Below are 17,045 nucleotides of genomic sequence, written 5' to 3'. Positions count from 1 at the left end.
AATTTTTGCCCCGGTCAGAAGAAATCGTAGATCCGGGCCTGTTTATTTCAAGGTAAGTGTTGGCTTCATTATAGTTTTGACTTTATTTATCAGTGGCTATTTGTTCACTGCTTCACATAAAAAATATAGAAATGTAATCAACATAATTCAAGATTGTAAGGTGTCGATTGTAAAGTGTTACAATTGACACCTGCATTTAATTTTCTGATGAAAAATTTTTTCACAGCTCACGCTGAAAAATGGTAAAACCCAGACCACGGAAGACCGAAAGGGGACTGATACCTAAAATTATTCATGAAGAAGCAGCTAAAAAAGTGATTGATAATAATCAATCAGTTAGAAAAATCGCTAAGCAGTATGAAATGTGCCATGTTTCATTAAACCGTTTTGTGAATGCTGTTGAGGTTATTGGTGAAAGTGGATGAACTAGAAAACCGAACAGAATTTTCCACGGTTATACCTGTCAACTTCAATGATAATGAACCACAACCATCCACGAGTAAAGTCACAACCAGGAGATTCGACAGCCAGAAACTCTACTATCTCAACACAACTAAAACAATTGACAACCAGAAATTCCATTTCTTCCTTACAACTAGAACCACCGACAAGCAGAAGTTCTATTTCTTCACAATCACTATCGGTTGAATTAATTTCACCTGAGATCCTTTAACCTCTACCAAAAGCAGATCACTCAAAATCTAGAAAAGGTGGACGAATGAAACGACAAACTTCAATATTGACCGACGACACACCAGAAAAGCTCTTAATTGAAAGACATAATTCGAACAAAAACTCCAAGATGACACAAAAAATTGGCAAATCGTCAACTAATGAAAAGAGACGTAAAAGAATGAAAGCATTGAAGGAAGAGACCGTGCAAAATTACTCCTCCGATTCTTCAGATGATGATTTTTATAACTCTGTATAAAAAGTAAATTTATTCTTGAAACTTCCTAGAATAACCTGTAACCATCCATGGCTGTTACCATTGACACCACACTTGTCACAATTGACACCAAGTCGGTATCAGTTGTAATAGTTGTCGAAGAATCCTGGAATGTCCATTTACTTGATAACAACATCATTTTTGTGAGTTTTAATTTTTGAAGGCAATAGTCAATTCAGTGCATAATCTTATAGAAGTGAAATAATCTTTTTAAAAAGTGAGATAAATTAAAAAAAAAATATTGATTAAGTTTTGTTACAATTGAAAACGTCTCCCTTACGTTTGGAATTGGAAAAAACTATACATTTTCCGAAAATCATGCTATTCGTTGGAATCGTTCTTGAGATAGGGGAGACTAGGGAGCATTGATACATGGGGAGGCTTGATACAGGCTTATATCTGCGATCTGTAGCCGTTTTCAAAAGTATTATACTAGTGAACACTATTCTTTGGCAGAGGGCATTGCGTGACGTTAATCTGTAAGGCTAACAGTAGTTTGTTTGTGAAATATTCAACGAAGAGTGTTTCGAGGTGAGAAATTATAAGTTTTTACTCAAGTTACCTAAGGGTTTTATGATCATGCATTAATTCTTCGGCATAAACAAACATTTCACTGGGAAATATGCATAAAACTACTCAATTTACAGTTTTATTCGCTTTTCAAAATATATGGGTATAAGATGAAAACATAAATCACTTTAAAAATTGCTTTCAGGGAGGTTTGAGACATTTGTCGTGGGGAGGCCTGATACATGTATCATCTTCAAAAAATATTCCGTAGCTAGTTGGATAGGCCTACATGAAGGCGTCTTCACCATCCAACATATCAAAGGGATTTTTAAAAACCGTACAATCCCCATGTATTTAACGAGGCCGACTTTTCTTGTGTGGAAGTGACTAACTGACAATTTCCTGATTTTTCTACACCTATGGGACCAAAGCAAGCCAGTATCATTGCTGACCTACCTACTGAGCTGAATAATCCTCTCGATTACTCTCCCAGTACATCGTATCAATCCTCCCATATGTGGGGAGGCTTGAGACAGTTTGCATGTTTTTGTTTTCAACGTTCTGTACAGAATAAGATGTTTATGTTTTGCGACTTCTATATTTATTTTGTTGAACGATTAATTGAAGAATTATATAATATAAGAAAAGTCCTGCTTCTTCATATAATTAAGTTTCCAGAATAAAAATTCCAAAAAACGTATCAACCCTCCCCAGTCTCCCCTAACTGAAAATTACAATTTTTCAATGGATTTTCAACAGCCTGTATCTTTAACGAGATCTTTTCAACTGAGCCGAATTGGAAAAAATAGTATAGGGAAAAAGTGTTTGTTCTGACCTCAAGAATCTTCTGTTGAAATATATGTACAGGTTAAAGATTCGCCCTGTATAGTTTGAGGTTCTCACGGATAAAAATATTAGATGCATTTTCGGGATTTGATTGCTTCAAACATGCAAATTATTCGAATAATTTTGAGGAATAACTCCATCCACTGAAAACTCGATAGCATCATCAGTATTTCAAGTAGGAAAGTCATAAAATTGTTGCACGAACATAAGTCGTGCATGTAGGCTATCGGCTTCTTCATAACTCACAGGTGAAAAATGCCCGAGGCGCCGAGACGGCCGTCGCCGGCGTCTCAGAATATGCAATCTTTGATCGAATACGAATGGACGCTAATACCATTTCACTATCGGATATCATTTGCCGCCCTGATTTATCATGGAATTATAGAAGCCTCGAAGAGATTTTTATGGCGGGTAGAGCGGTTAGCACTTCGTATTCGAGATTTACGATCTGGGGTAGTAGACCTTGATTGATCTCTGTTCATCAAATCAGATTTATGAATCTGCTCGTTAAAATGCGTGATATAATCATCTCGTTAGAAATATGTGGTCAAGAATGAAATAGGGTTGTTCATTCTAACAATTTAAAAAATCCACCACATCTTTATAGAGCGCAGATCTAGAGCAAGGGACTTGGCAGTTTCAGGTTGAGGATCCGATTTTCAACATTGGTCGTTATATCCGTTCTTGTTTGTGCCATGAACGTGAAATAAAAGAGAGGCAGTCTGGCGGAATTTTCCAACGCTAGATACTTCCAAATTGTTACTCTGGAACTTCAATACACACGCATCTAAGTAGTATATGGATCTTACCAATAATATGCTACAACCAACTGGGTCCTCTACAGGGCATTTTCGCCGACTTAGTGACGCGCTAGACAGAGAAGCATCGAATATTTGTACCACAACAAGTACTTTCGTAGCACTGTAATGGCTATTCCATGTATTTATGTTCCAAGGTTCTATACCTGCTATGCTTGAAAATTTTATAATTCAATGATTTGAATTGTTTTCATTTTTTAACCTCACATTATATTTTCAAAAACAGCAACAACAAGATTTAGCTTTTGTTATGGTTGATGGACTTATTGTGTTGTTTTATGCTATGCACTCTTGTCAATAATGATTATTTTATATTTTCTTGACGGGTTATGGTTTGTCTTCGGGGGAGATATTAGTCATATTTTTTGATTAAAGAAATTTTAGAACCTGTCCTCATTAGCATTAAGAGAAGTATGAACAACAATCCTTCAACTTTCAAGCATTACACGGCTGCTTCTGATAAGGATTTCAATATGTTCTTGACTTTTCGTATAAAAAGTATGGTGAGAAATTGATATAACTGTTCAACTAAAAAAAGACCCTATAATATCAAAAAGCTTTTGAACTTTAGGTTTGATTTGCGAAGCTCAAAAACGTAAATTTTTTTGCATTGTGTACACTTTCATTTAAAACCAACTTCAACATCACGTTTTAAGTTAAAATTCCGTTCGAATTACGATGGGAACTGAACTGCAATTCCTGCTGATTCAAAATGCAGTTTATAATCGTAGGTACCACGCGCGAACAAAGCTAATATCAGAAAAAATAAAACAGAACAAAATTCTGAGAAACATATGATATTTTGCAGGTACTTGTAACCTACATCGAAAAATGATTCGAAACAGGCTTGATTGAAGTTCATTGAAACCATAAATCATTCCTATAGACCTTTGACTCGAGACCCAAAGGTCACTACATAAATAAATGTCGAGTTGGAACTGCTGATAAAATCAATGAAGTACAAACTACCTTGCACGGTTTAATATTTCTACATTCATAAATTTCGTGCAATTCAACGTCATATTCATATTATTATTAATATCCCTTTCAATTCCAAAAAAATAAATCAGACAACCCACGATAAATGTTCACGGGCCGCTACTGATAATTACATAGTATATTTTCAACAACCTACAGGGTGTTTCATGAGTCGTTGGCCATAGCCTAATGGTGAATGCAAATCATCCAGGCCTTTCAGCATCTACTCTTTGTCGACAAAATGAAATTTCTGGTAATACTTCGAGCGTTGGTAGTTTGTTAGTTCGATTTAGAACGTAACATTTGTTGATTTAATTATCTGCGGATGTTATGCACCTTAATTAATTCGTTTATTAATCACCTGCCTTACTCTGAAGGCGTGATCCATTCACCATATTCGAGAATGTTTGATATTTCTGTTTTCCCAACATTTCCAAACGAATGATTATACAAGAACACTGTCATTAAATGTGCCCAAAAATAATCTATAAACTATTCAAAGCTGTGCCTAGCGCTGAAAAAAAGTGCTTCGAGCACTAAGCACTGAGCACTGACTAATAGTGCTCCCCAGTCCCGAGCACTAAGCACCTATTTTTCACAAAAGGCTCGCGATTACTGAGCACTTTCTGGAAGTAATTCGACTTTGCGAGCACTTTTCTGAAAATCTGTTGGAAATAAGATTTTTTGTTATGAAATCTGTATTCGATCGAAAAAACACCGCTTCTATTTCTTCGAAACGATGAGTTTTTCGTTCTGCTCTATAGCAGTTTCACGATTTCATAAGTAAGTATAGGAAAATAATTGTTTCACGAATGGAAAAATTAATTCTACGGATGCGTAGAAGAGGGCCACATAATACTTCAAAATATGTATTTTTCGCATAATTCCGACTTTAGTAGAAATTTTATTTAGTTCTGAACTTTTACAGGGTGTTCTATGACGGCACGAACTATTTTCTGAAATATAGGTTGCTTTTTCAACGAATATTCATATTCACATAAAACTGGGTATTCACATATTTAGAATAAATTGATGATTATGTATTTTCAAAATATTATATGTGGCGCTTCTACGCCTTCGAAGCCTAGCCAAGTTTTTGATGAAGTTGAAGTATGAAGTTAGCGAAAACGTTTAAAATTTTTAGGCATTGATAAGGACCTAATTCGTTCTTTTGGAGCAAGTAATTTTTGAGGGGGTCCTAATTTTCTTTATTTTATAAATCTCGCCATCTATGGAATGAAAATCCATTGAGTACTCCGGCATAGATTTTAAACAAGCTCCCTTGGATAGAATTTGAAGCGGCTTCCTCAAAGCAAGCGCAGTTTTGTCGTAAATTACATGTGTCAAGCAGTTTTTATTCAATAAAGACAAAGCCGACAAGTGTTTTTATAAGTTCGCAGGTGGTCATCTGAAGATATTCAAATGCGCTATTTTTCCTAGGGATTCTCCTTATTTGGATATTGAAAGAAGGGAATTCGGTTTTCACAAAATGCGAATTTGTTTCATGCTATTTCATACACCTCTAAGGCCCAGTTTCACAATCATTGGTAACCAGTGGTGGTTTATTAACCACTACCTTTGAGTTAACCCAAGGTTTAAAAAGATGCTCGTTTCACAACAATAAAACGAGTGATGGTTTTTTGACCATCGGTTTAAATTTTTTTCTGAAGGTTGGTAATGTTTTTCGTGTACGATAGATCTACTTTTGGGTTATTTATTACTGACATTTCGTATTTCTGTGAAACAAGAACTTAAGAATATAGAAATTGTTATGAGTATGACAGAAAACGAATAAAACGTATGAGCACCGTATGAATGTTTGATGTTCTGTGCTGATATGAGTTTCATAATTGCCTAAAGGTTATTTTTCGTTTGAATTTTGATTTGAGTGAAGATGAAGCGTTCGTTTTTTCTTGTGCGAAATAAGAAAAAACAGTGCAACTGTGCTGGACCAATAGAAATTATTACTTTATTGAAAAATTCAAACAAAATTGAGTTTTGCAATTATAACTTAAAGTTCCTTGAATAATTTAAATCTATCTAGGTGTTTTCCTCAACAATTCTACAAAAGCCTATTTTTATTGATTATTTGAGTTTGAATTGAGATGCTTTGATATATTTCAAAAATTCTAATTTCACCACTCTAATTTAACATATTTGCATAATAACTATTCAAGTTCCTCTAGTTCTATTATTTGACAATAATTCTTGATCCCCTATAGGGGGCACAGCAACATTTTGATATGAATTCATTGCTTCTTCTTCTCCTCATGAAGGAGGTTGTCTTTCATTTTCATTACAAGATATGTTATGTAAAAAAGCTGTGAACTTAATCATCATCATTGCATCTATACTTTTAATATTCTCATTGAAGGAGCTGAGATTCTTCGCTTCCAAGCTTCCAACTGCCTTCCTTTCCACTGTGTTTCTGAATCTACAGAAGAAATCCAGGTCGACATACTACTCAAAATAATTCCTCCTAGCTCCAAATGTTCTGGGCCTCACTGTTTCCTCATCACTACTATGAGTTTTCATCATAATCTTCCACGATAATCGTAAATAATAACTAATAAACACCCAATAAATGTGAAACGTGTCTCTGACAGAACTCAAAATATGTTATCTATGCAGAAAAGCATACGCCACGAAACTTCTATGTCCAGGCAACTCATAGTTAACTCATGAAATTTTCGGGGTCAAGTCGACCACAAGTTTACTTTAGGTCAAACGATAAACCACACTTTGTGAAACAGAATTTTTGATTTAACCACTGGTCACTACATAACTTTGGGTTAACCATATATTGTGAAACTGGGCCTAAGAAATCATATTGAAAGCAAAATTGAATTATAATTCATCATTCATTCATTCAATGCTGTATCCCGTTACCGGGAATAAATCTAAAAAAAAACGGTGCGAACAGACTTATAATTTCTTAGGGATAATTGTGACTATGTGCCCTCCTATGACTGAAGAGACCCATCCGTGACATACAGATCCTTCAACACTCAGGGCATGGATAGTCACCAACCAGATCTGGCCGCTGCTGTATCCTTCTCGAGTCTCCATTATAACTGTGTACCAAAAACCTCCACTGTGACCTGTATAACGCTAGTTGTTCCCAGTTATGATTGGCATTAACTGATTTTAGGGATTGATGTAGTATATCCTTAAACTGCTTATACTGGCCTCCTGGTATCCAGGCTCCCTCTGTGAATTCGCCATACAGAGCAATTTTGGAGAGTCTTGAGTATTGCATCCTCAGAATGTGGCCGCTCCATCTGAGTCGGGCCCTCGTTACTTGAATCTGGAGTGTTATACACTCGTTGCAAGACTTCTGCATTCGGAACTTTGTGGAACCATCTGATGCGCATTATCTGTCTTAGATGACGTTGTTGCGTTTGTTCAAGCTGTGAAGAAGCGTCGGGAGGACCACTGCTTTGTACACAGATGTCTTGGTCTTCAGATTGAGGTCGTGATTTTGAAACACTCTGACCTTTGGCTTCCAGAATGCCCGTGATGCCGAATTGATACGGTTGTATATTTCCGTGTCAAGGTTAGCCCTAGTATTTATGAAGCTTCCCAAGTATTTGAACTGCTCGACCTGTTCTAGAGTTTCATTCTCCAGGCTGATATCTGTTTGAAGGCTTTCTGGCGGACTTACCAGGATTTTGGTTTTGTCGATATTGAGTCTAAGGCCTAAAGTTTCGTATATATGTTTATAGGTGTCCAACAATATCTGTAGATCCTCTGAGCTGCTAGCGATAAGTGCGCAGTCGTCTGCATATTGAAGTTCCGTGATAAACTTTGTACGGATTTTTGCTCGAGGCGCTACAGTTTAAATAGGCCCCCATCAAATCTGAATCTTATTCCAACACCTCTTACAGGCATACTCATGTCAGCAATTATCGGGACAGCTATGGCGAAAATATTGAACAGTAAAGGCACTAACACGCGGCCTTGTTTTATTCCAGAGGTGGTTGAGAAATGGTCGGTTGTAGAGCCATTATGCTGTATTCTAGCGGTGTTGTTGGTATGAAGGCTTTTACACACTGCTAATTTTTCGGGTAGTCCAAAGGCGTCCCATGATTTTTCATAGCGCTCTCCGATTCACCGAGTCGAAGGCCTTACTTAAATCGATATAGGCTGTATACATCCTTGAATGTTGTTCACGGGCCTTCTCTTGCTGCTATCGCAGTGTGAAAATTAGGTCCAACGTACCTCGATTTGGACAAAAGCCCCTCTGGGATTCAGGTAAAAGCTTTTCTAAGAGTGGAATCAGATTAGCCATAATTTTCGAGAGAATTTTGCCGGCCACGCTAAGCAACGATATGCGCCTGTAATTGTTGCAATTTGACGTATCGCGTTTGTTCTTATAGGGGCTCATAACTAAAGCGTCTCTGAAGTCTTGTGGCTAGAGTCCGACCGAACTTTCGGTTTCGTTTTCGGTTTCGGCCTAGTTTCGGCCAAAAAAGCAGGTTTCGGCTCAGTTTCGTTTTCGGCCAAAATCCAGCCGAAACTACAGCCGTAACCGAAACTGAGTTCGGTGCAGCTGCGCTGCTAAGGGTTATCCATAGAATTGTTACTCTTTCGTTATTCATCGCGTATGCGCTCATTGTAATTGTCCTCGCTGGATGATATCGAATCATTTGCGTGACTGGTCTTGGCGCAGCGAACTTTCCATTAGTGCTGTTTGCTGTTAAATTTCGGTACGGCTATCATGACCTATAAATCACAACAGTATCTCGAAACGATAGAAGAAGACGAAGACAAAAGTCTTATTTTCTATTGGTTTCATTCACATCATGTATATGAAATAAAATCTACAATATCATTCACGTTGTCGTCAATAGCGGATTTGCAACCTGCTAGGCACTTAGCCCTGTTGAATTTAGTCAAATTATTTTCACCTACTCTGTTTTTGTCACGAACAGCCGCCATATCAGGCCTACTCTTGGCCTAAAGGCAAATCCGCCACTGGTTGTCGTTAAATAACGTTGAATAAAGATCTCTATAGCTTTTTTGATCGGCATTCTGAGTTAACTTTGGTTCATTGACAAGATAGTCATCAAAATGAGCAAAATTTAGAAGATATTCTCTTTTCCTAAAGTTGAAAAAATATTCTCGTACAATTAAAAATATTGAGAAAAAATATTTCTGTTTGCATTCTTCATTTCATGTTTTCCACTAGTGTGTGTAATTCGAAGTTTAATGAAATTGGAAAGATATGGAAGGAATTACTCATTTCATTTCGACATTTTTTTAAAACCACAAATTATTCACTGGATTCAAAAAAAAATTATATGTTTATTTCTTTATATTGATTATCAGTTTTAAGATCAGATTATCGAGATTATTATTATGTAACTGAAAAATAATGACTGATTATGATGAATTTTCTTCCACGAAAACATAGCATTTTGAAGTTTCGGTTTCGTTTTCGGCCGAAACTGAGACCGTAGCCGAAATTCGGTTTCGGTTTCGGCCGTAAAAACTAGTTTCGGTCGGACCCTACTTGTGGCACATCTCCTTGTTCCCAGATCTTGCGGAATAGTGTTAGGAGACTATTGACAATGTCTTCATCCAGGGCTTTGAATATCTCCGCTGGATCGCCGTCTAGACCAGGTGACTTATCATTTTTCATATTTTTTATCGCACTTAAGATTTCCTACATTGAGATTTTGTCATCAAGCGATATCATCGGACTATACGCTGGCAGCCGGTCTAAGATAGATAAATCCGAGTTGTTATTTTGATTCAATAGCTGCGAGTAATGCTCCTTTCATCTTACGAGAATTTTTCTATCATCAGTTAGGGGAGCTCCATGAGCATCTCTTATAGAAAAGTTAGCTTTCTGCTAGGACCATAAACAGTTTTAATAGCTTCGAAAAAACGCCTGTTGTCATGGTTATCCGCGTGAGCTTGTATTTCCCTAGCTTTTTCTTTCCACCAGCTTTCCTCGATTTTTCTTATTTCTCGGCGGACCTCGCGTTTTATGTTTATAAGACTTTTTTGGGCTGCAACATCGCAAGGCTAGTTAATTGCTGTTTTCATAATTACATTTCACGTGAAATATGTACATTAATAAATATTGTCTTCATAAACAGGTTGAGTCATATCGAAAGATTCATGTTCTTGGGTTATTATTATACAGGGTTAATTACATGTCTTCAGAGAAGTAATCAAAATTGTATGCTGAAAATTTTCATGTTGGGGTTCTTGACAAAGAGGTTTCTCTATTTCAAATGGTACACCCAGCATATCTTTGCATTGCTAAATAGCCGATTTGGTGGCAATTCTAAAATTGTGCCATAGCATGGGTAAACAGTCTAAGATTCATGTGTTATTGGGATTCTTATGATAAAAATGTTGAAAACGCGGAAGTTCACAATTTTCTAATTTGTCTGCTAGGGAGGGTCAAAAAAATCGTCGAAGATCAGGAAGATTAGCGAATTCATTATATTTGTTATGTATTTGAGTATATTCGACGTAAATCATTAAGGAAGTATTTTGAAATCGGAGAAAAGAGCAGTTTCCAACTGCTTGATTTGTCTGTGCCTCAAATTATTCGTTGGTATTGTTGAGAATCCATAAACAGTTCACGAAAAATTGAAATCATTTATGAAAACATCGAATGTAGTTCGAATCAATTCAGAAACATAACATCCGTTCATTGATTTGATTTTGAATTTGAGCGTCATCTGCCAAACGGCGGCTGACGCCTACTAGTTGTTTTGTTTCAATTCATGTGTGTCGGTATTTTTAAAATTTCAGAAAAAACTTCAGATGCTTTCAACTCTAAAGAAATCATATTAGCAAAATGCAAAATGGACCCTACGTCTACCCTATCTTTTTTTCTTTTTAACGGACGTAGTTTATTCTGATCATTCATCGAATAATCTAACCCTATCTATATCTGTGGTCTACCTACTATATGCTCATAAAGTAACAACGCGTCGATTGCTTATTCTTGTTTCGATATTAAAGTGCTCGCGATAACATATGGGGATAACTAAGCACTGAGCCTTTCGAAAAAATGCTCGTATTACTAAGCACTGGTTTTAAGTGCAACTTTCCAAGAAGAAAATTTTCGATTTAGTATTGAAAATGTAACCATATCTATATAGTATGGAAGAATTTTCTGGGTGAAAAGCGCTTTTTATTGACACTATTTCATTTCTCTACTTGTTCAACTTGAATTGTTTTGAAATAAAGACCTTTATTTATTAATATGACGAATGATTTTCTATCAGAGTTAATGAGTGACCCAGATAAATTGTTAGTTGGGCTCATTGTGCCTAAATTGTTACGGTTCAAATAGTTATTGCACTAATAAAACTGCATCTGAATACTCCATCATCTGAATATGAAACTTAATTCTCCCGTTTATCAGGCCATAATATTATACGATCATCTGCCTAACACTGTTAAGTTGCTCAATAAACTACAATTCAACAAAACTATGAAATGTTTCTTGCATAAAATAAGTTACTGCAGTGTCAAGGATTCAAGTAGAAGTCATCATAGAATAAGTTCCAAAAAATTAATTTTTCTATTTTTCGATTTACTTGTCCTAAACATTGCGAATGTCTTGAGGGATCAATGAATATATTATTATATCAAAGTTTTAAAAATGAACATCCATAAATATGAGCCATTTGTCCTTTCAATTGTTAATTTATATAAAATTTTTGTTGGAAAGATCTACACCAGAGCAATGCTTGAATTTTTTTTATCAGAATAATGATTCTATTAGTCGACCTTATCGTGCACTTCGTCCATTTTATGACGTATATAATCCTCCTTCAAGGCGGCTAATTCGAATAGCAATATAGATATTTTTCGCATCTCGTTAACCTACTCTTAATTATAATGTGAGATGCAGAGCACTGCAGACTGAATGAGTTGTAGTCGCTGTACAGGAAAGTATTGAAGAAGATAAAAATCAATCAATTCGTCGCCGTACGCAGCAACTGGTATGAGATATGAACACGAAAAGATACCTATAAGAATAAACCTATAAGAATAAATATTCAGACAGCATTCTTCTTCTTTAATATATAAAAGGATGAGGTGGAAGGGGATTTATCATTTTTTCTTCATTCGAATACCTATAGTCTATAATATATATACATTGTGAGTCCGAGGGTGACATACAAATATTTTAACAGTAGATTCTTGAGGTCAAAAGGAACACTTCTTTCTTATAAAATTTTTTCTGATTCGGCCCTGATAAAAAGATATAGCCATTTTGAGTTCTCATAATGAGCTGTGACACTACTGGAAAAACAAAATTACCCTCAGATTAGCTAGCTAAATCTGTGACACTACACATCTGTGGATCTTTCAAATAGAGTTCAATTCAGCCAAAGTACCCAATTTTCCAAATTTCACAGATACCTACTTTAGCTTTGAACATCAAAATCCTCGAAAACGGCGAATTATACGAGAAAATATGAAGAATACTTTTATTTCACAAAACGTTCAAATATTTATTAGATAGAGTACGAATTAGTTTCAAGAGTTAGGTTCTTTGAATTTTTGGTATTTTTATGGTACGTAAGAGTCATAATGAGAAAACTGGAAGATGTGAGTGATATCTTGAGTTCGAAAAAGATTAATGAAATATAAATGTAGAACTATATTCCGAAATTCATTTCATTCGATAAAACCGTTTGTGAGATAAAACTAAAAATAATTTTTTTTATGGTTTTTCAGCAGCCTGTTCGGATGAAATGGTAAAGGAAAAAAGTGTTTCTTTGGACCTCAAGAATCTATTGTCAAAAAATCTGTACGAGTCAAAGATTCACCCTGTATATTATAATATGCAATATCCGATTCCGTTTATGAAAATATATGGAAACCATGAAAAAATATTCCATATACCCAAAACACCGAAAATAAGATATTGTGAAATAGTGAAATGATACTCCAGAAATCGAATGTAAATTTTTTGTTTATTTTTCCCATAATACAGGGTGTTCTATAAGCTCAATTACAAACTTTGACAGATGGTAGCTGTGCTTATTCTGAACATTTTTTTCCTATGATCATATGGCAGGTTCGTTGTTTAGAAGATACAAGCATTTGAAAAATCATATTTTTATGATGCATTTGCTCCAATGCAAGCTCCACACGGACGAACTAAAAATGCCGTTACTCGGCTGATTAGATTTTGGCCGTTTCGTATTTGGTTTGCTGCATCTTGAATTCTATCAAGTAATTGTTAATGAGATTAGATTTCAACATGATAAACAAGCTGCTTCATATGACCCCATAAATAAAATCTTTATTAGGTGAACGAGATCGCTATTGTATTGGTGCTCCTTCACCTATACATTTATTCGAGAAATGTTCATTCAGCCAACTGCCTACTGGTCTCCCTTTATGTGGTGGTGCATCATCGTGCTGATACCACATACATATTTCCAATAATGTTGAGCTCTAAGTTATCAATGAAGTCAAAAAGGTTGTGCTCCAAAAAATTGTTTACAAATCTGCATTTAAACGATCATTTATAACATGAAAACACTGCTGACATCGTCTTTGTCGAATGACATGGATTCTGCAGTGCCCATACATGTCCATTATGGTTATTGTTGATACCATCCTCAGTGAAACAAGTGTCAAATCAATAATTGGAATAACGTCAATTACCATATCAACCGATATTTTCTGTCTGCCTACTTAATCAAAACTTTTTCAAATGCTCGTAACTCCTAAACTAAAACGAATCGGACCTATGTTCATAGGAAAAAAAATTTTCAAAATAAGCACAGCTACCCTCTGTCAAAGTTTGTCATAGAGATTGTAGAACACCCTGTATAACGACTAGCATTCAAAGAATACATTCTAATATTTTCATCGAATCGCCAATGAAATATGTAATAATGTAATAATATTTTGCCTATTAATGATTTTATTCTCACTCATATTTTCTCAACCATAATGTTCTTGTAAAATTCCTAAAGTCTCGAATCCTGATAAAAAGATTTCCATTGTTGACAAAAAACACATTTCCGTTAAAGAATATCGCCCGAATATTCGTATATTTTTATTGATGCTCATGTTATGTCAGTTCCATAAACACTTCTCGCAACAATTTGACGTCTTGGTTCCATCTGATCAAGACTTCAAACTTCCAAGTCAAATGAAAAAGAAACACCAAATGGTGAATCGATACAATCAACAAATGGGCCATAGTTTTCCACTGAGAACATGGGTTTCACGAATAGCTTCAGAAACATAGGTCATGAATGCATAAGCTGAAATATAAAGTCAAAACAGGCAGCAAGAATTTCCATTGTCGCAAGGCGAAATTCAGCGACAATATTAATTATGATACAAAATGTTGTGCTTTCCGAAGAATTCTGACATACGTCTTCATATTGAATATACATATTATTATTCATCGTGAAACATCTTATGTTTACCCCCGAGATATCACGTCAGAGAGATTCTTGCTTGAACTTACCGCCATCAATGGCCTTGATTTGGGGCCCTTCTTCGGCCATTTTCCACTAAGATCACCAGCAGCTTTCAACACAACACTGTATCTTCTTAAATTGCTCAGATTTGACCGAAAAAGTTAATTTTTGGACTGACTAACGTCTGGGTAGTTCACCTTAGTCATCCGAAGATTGAATCAATAAACAGGGGGATGCGCGTGCGTCCGGCGCCCCAGTGACGTCGCTGACTCCGCCATTGCACCCCTTCTGTTCGCATGTCCCTGACTTCCGCCCCCTGTAAAATCGTTAAAGAATGAATATTGAGACATTTTCTTAACAGGAATTGATTGGTGGATTCGATTCGCGATATTTATTTTGATCGATTAAAAGAAAAACGGCCCCAAAGAGATGGAAAACTGCAGAAACGATAGTTTTCAACAAGTCTGGAAAGGAACGAAAATTTCCTCAAAATTATAGACCAACCAGCCTACTATCAGCAATAGGAAAAATCGTCGAGAGGGTTATAGTTAAAAGGCTGAATGAGGAAACAGAAATGTTGAAGATAATTCCACCCGAACAATTTTTAATGCGACGTGAACATTCGACTGAACTCCAATTGCTCGGCTCATAGAATACGTCACCGAAGGAATGCAGACCAAACAGGCCACAGGATTAGTTCTGATGGATATCGAGAGAGTTTCCGATAGAGTATGGCACGAAGGCCTAATCTACAAGATGAAAAAAGCAGGATATTCGACCAAGCTGTGCAAGATTATAAGGAACTATCTGAGGAATAGAAACTTTTATGTGAGGATAGATGGAGCAACCTCTCAAACCAGACAATTGGAAGCGGGAGTGCCTCAAGGATCGGTACTGAGACCTCTGCTATACGTAATATACGTTCATGATATCCCGAAGAATGCTGGAAATATGCTCACCTTGTACGCAGATGACACAGGAATAGCGTTCAGACATCGACGCCCAGAGATCACACACCAGAGACTGCAGGAAGCCATAGATGAATTACTCAAATGGTGCATCAAATGGAAAATTCAAATCAATGGAAGAAAGACTCAAGCAATATTACTGCAAAAGAGAAGATTGAGGATGAAAGAAAAATTTGAAGTTGATGGAGAAGAGGTTGAATGGAAAAATGAAGCAACATACCTAGGAGTGAAGCTTGACAGGGGACTAACATGGAAAAACCACATCAAATGTGCAGTTGATAAAACAAAAGCCGCAATGAGTAAACCTTATCCAGTCATAGGCAGAAGAAGTCATGTGAATAAGAACATCAAGTTGACGATGATTAAAACTATCGCGCGGCCACAACTAACATATGGATCGGCGGCATGGGGCTTCGCAGCCAAGAATTACATCAAGAGAATACAGGCCACTGAGAATAAACTCCTTAGAATGGCGATGGATGTACCCTGGTTTGTTAGGAACAAACAAATCTACAAGGACTTGGAATGGGAACCAGTTACAGAATTTATGAAGAGAAAGGCGGAAAGGATATTCGACAAAGCCAAACAACATCCAAATGAGGAACTACGAAGATTAGTCGACTACGATCCAACAGAAGAAGCTAGAAGGTCAAGAACCTACCACCGAAGACCGAGAGATCCGTTAAGGATTTAAATGTAACCAAAGTAGAACTTAACCTATAAAAGATATAGGCAGCATACAAGTATCAACACGACTATGATCGTGTGAGAGTCTAGAAACCATAAGAGTCAACTGGTTAATAGGAAAATGCCCGGAACCTGTGAAGAAGTTTAGAGTTTTTAGTGGGTCTCGAGCTCAGGAGAGTGAGAATCCCACACTTGTTCACCCTCAGGAGAGGGTGTGGTCGTCTGTCTTGCAGATTTGCCCCCTGCTACACCAAAAAAAAAAAAGAAAAACGGCGTGGGCGATAAAATTTACATGTAATATTCTAATATTACATATTTCCATATTCATATTTGGATTTCATCGATTTAAATGAATCAATAAGTGAGCCATGCGAAATTATTATATTAATTACGTCTGCGACAATATCGAATCATAAAATCGCTCTCACTGTCTTCATTTTCACTGGAAGTTTCCTTAAAACCCTCTAATACCCAAGTCCGCCTTGAGACTGGTTGCATATAAGTGGATACAAAATTATTCTGCCCACGTCCGCCTTCAGTATAGGTTCATTTTGTGAGTATACAGGTGTTAATGTAAATCAGTTAACTATTTGCGAAAAAAAGATGTAGATTACATAAGCTAATTTGAAAATATACGGAAATAATTTAAAAAAAAAAAAACTTGGGCATTAGAGGGTTAAAAGCAAAAATATGACAGATAACTCAAGTGACACTCGAGCCACGAACCCTAAGACCCGTAAGACCTGAAAACGGGTCTAAAGCCCGTTTGCAACAGCCGAGAATTCTCTAGAAAATTTACTCGAGATTTCATGCGCCGTGAATTATGTACCGTTACATACGCACTTTCGGTAGAATTCTCTGT

General features: G+C 36.3%; 1 protein-coding gene across 1 annotated transcript in view; it reads right to left on the bottom strand.

Annotated features, from left to right (window-relative positions):
* LOC123319179 (synaptotagmin-11) overlaps positions 1-14,738 on the bottom strand; it is a 28,791-nt gene extending 14,053 nt beyond the window's left edge. The window contains exon 1 of the mRNA XM_044906039.1: positions 14,576-14,738. Coding sequence (XP_044761974.1) covers positions 14,576-14,615 — 40 coding nt within the window. The 5' untranslated portion in view covers positions 14,616-14,738. The remainder of the gene's footprint in view (positions 1-14,575) is intronic.
* Positions 14,739-17,045: the final 2,307 nt, after the last annotated feature.

The sequence above is a fragment of the Coccinella septempunctata genome, chromosome 8 (genome assembly GCF_907165205.1).
Source record: "Coccinella septempunctata chromosome 8, icCocSept1.1, whole genome shotgun sequence".
Taxonomy (NCBI): domain Eukaryota; kingdom Metazoa; phylum Arthropoda; class Insecta; order Coleoptera; family Coccinellidae; genus Coccinella; species Coccinella septempunctata.
Note: the sequence above shows the minus strand (reverse complement) of the source record. Positions and strands in the feature narration are given on the sequence as shown.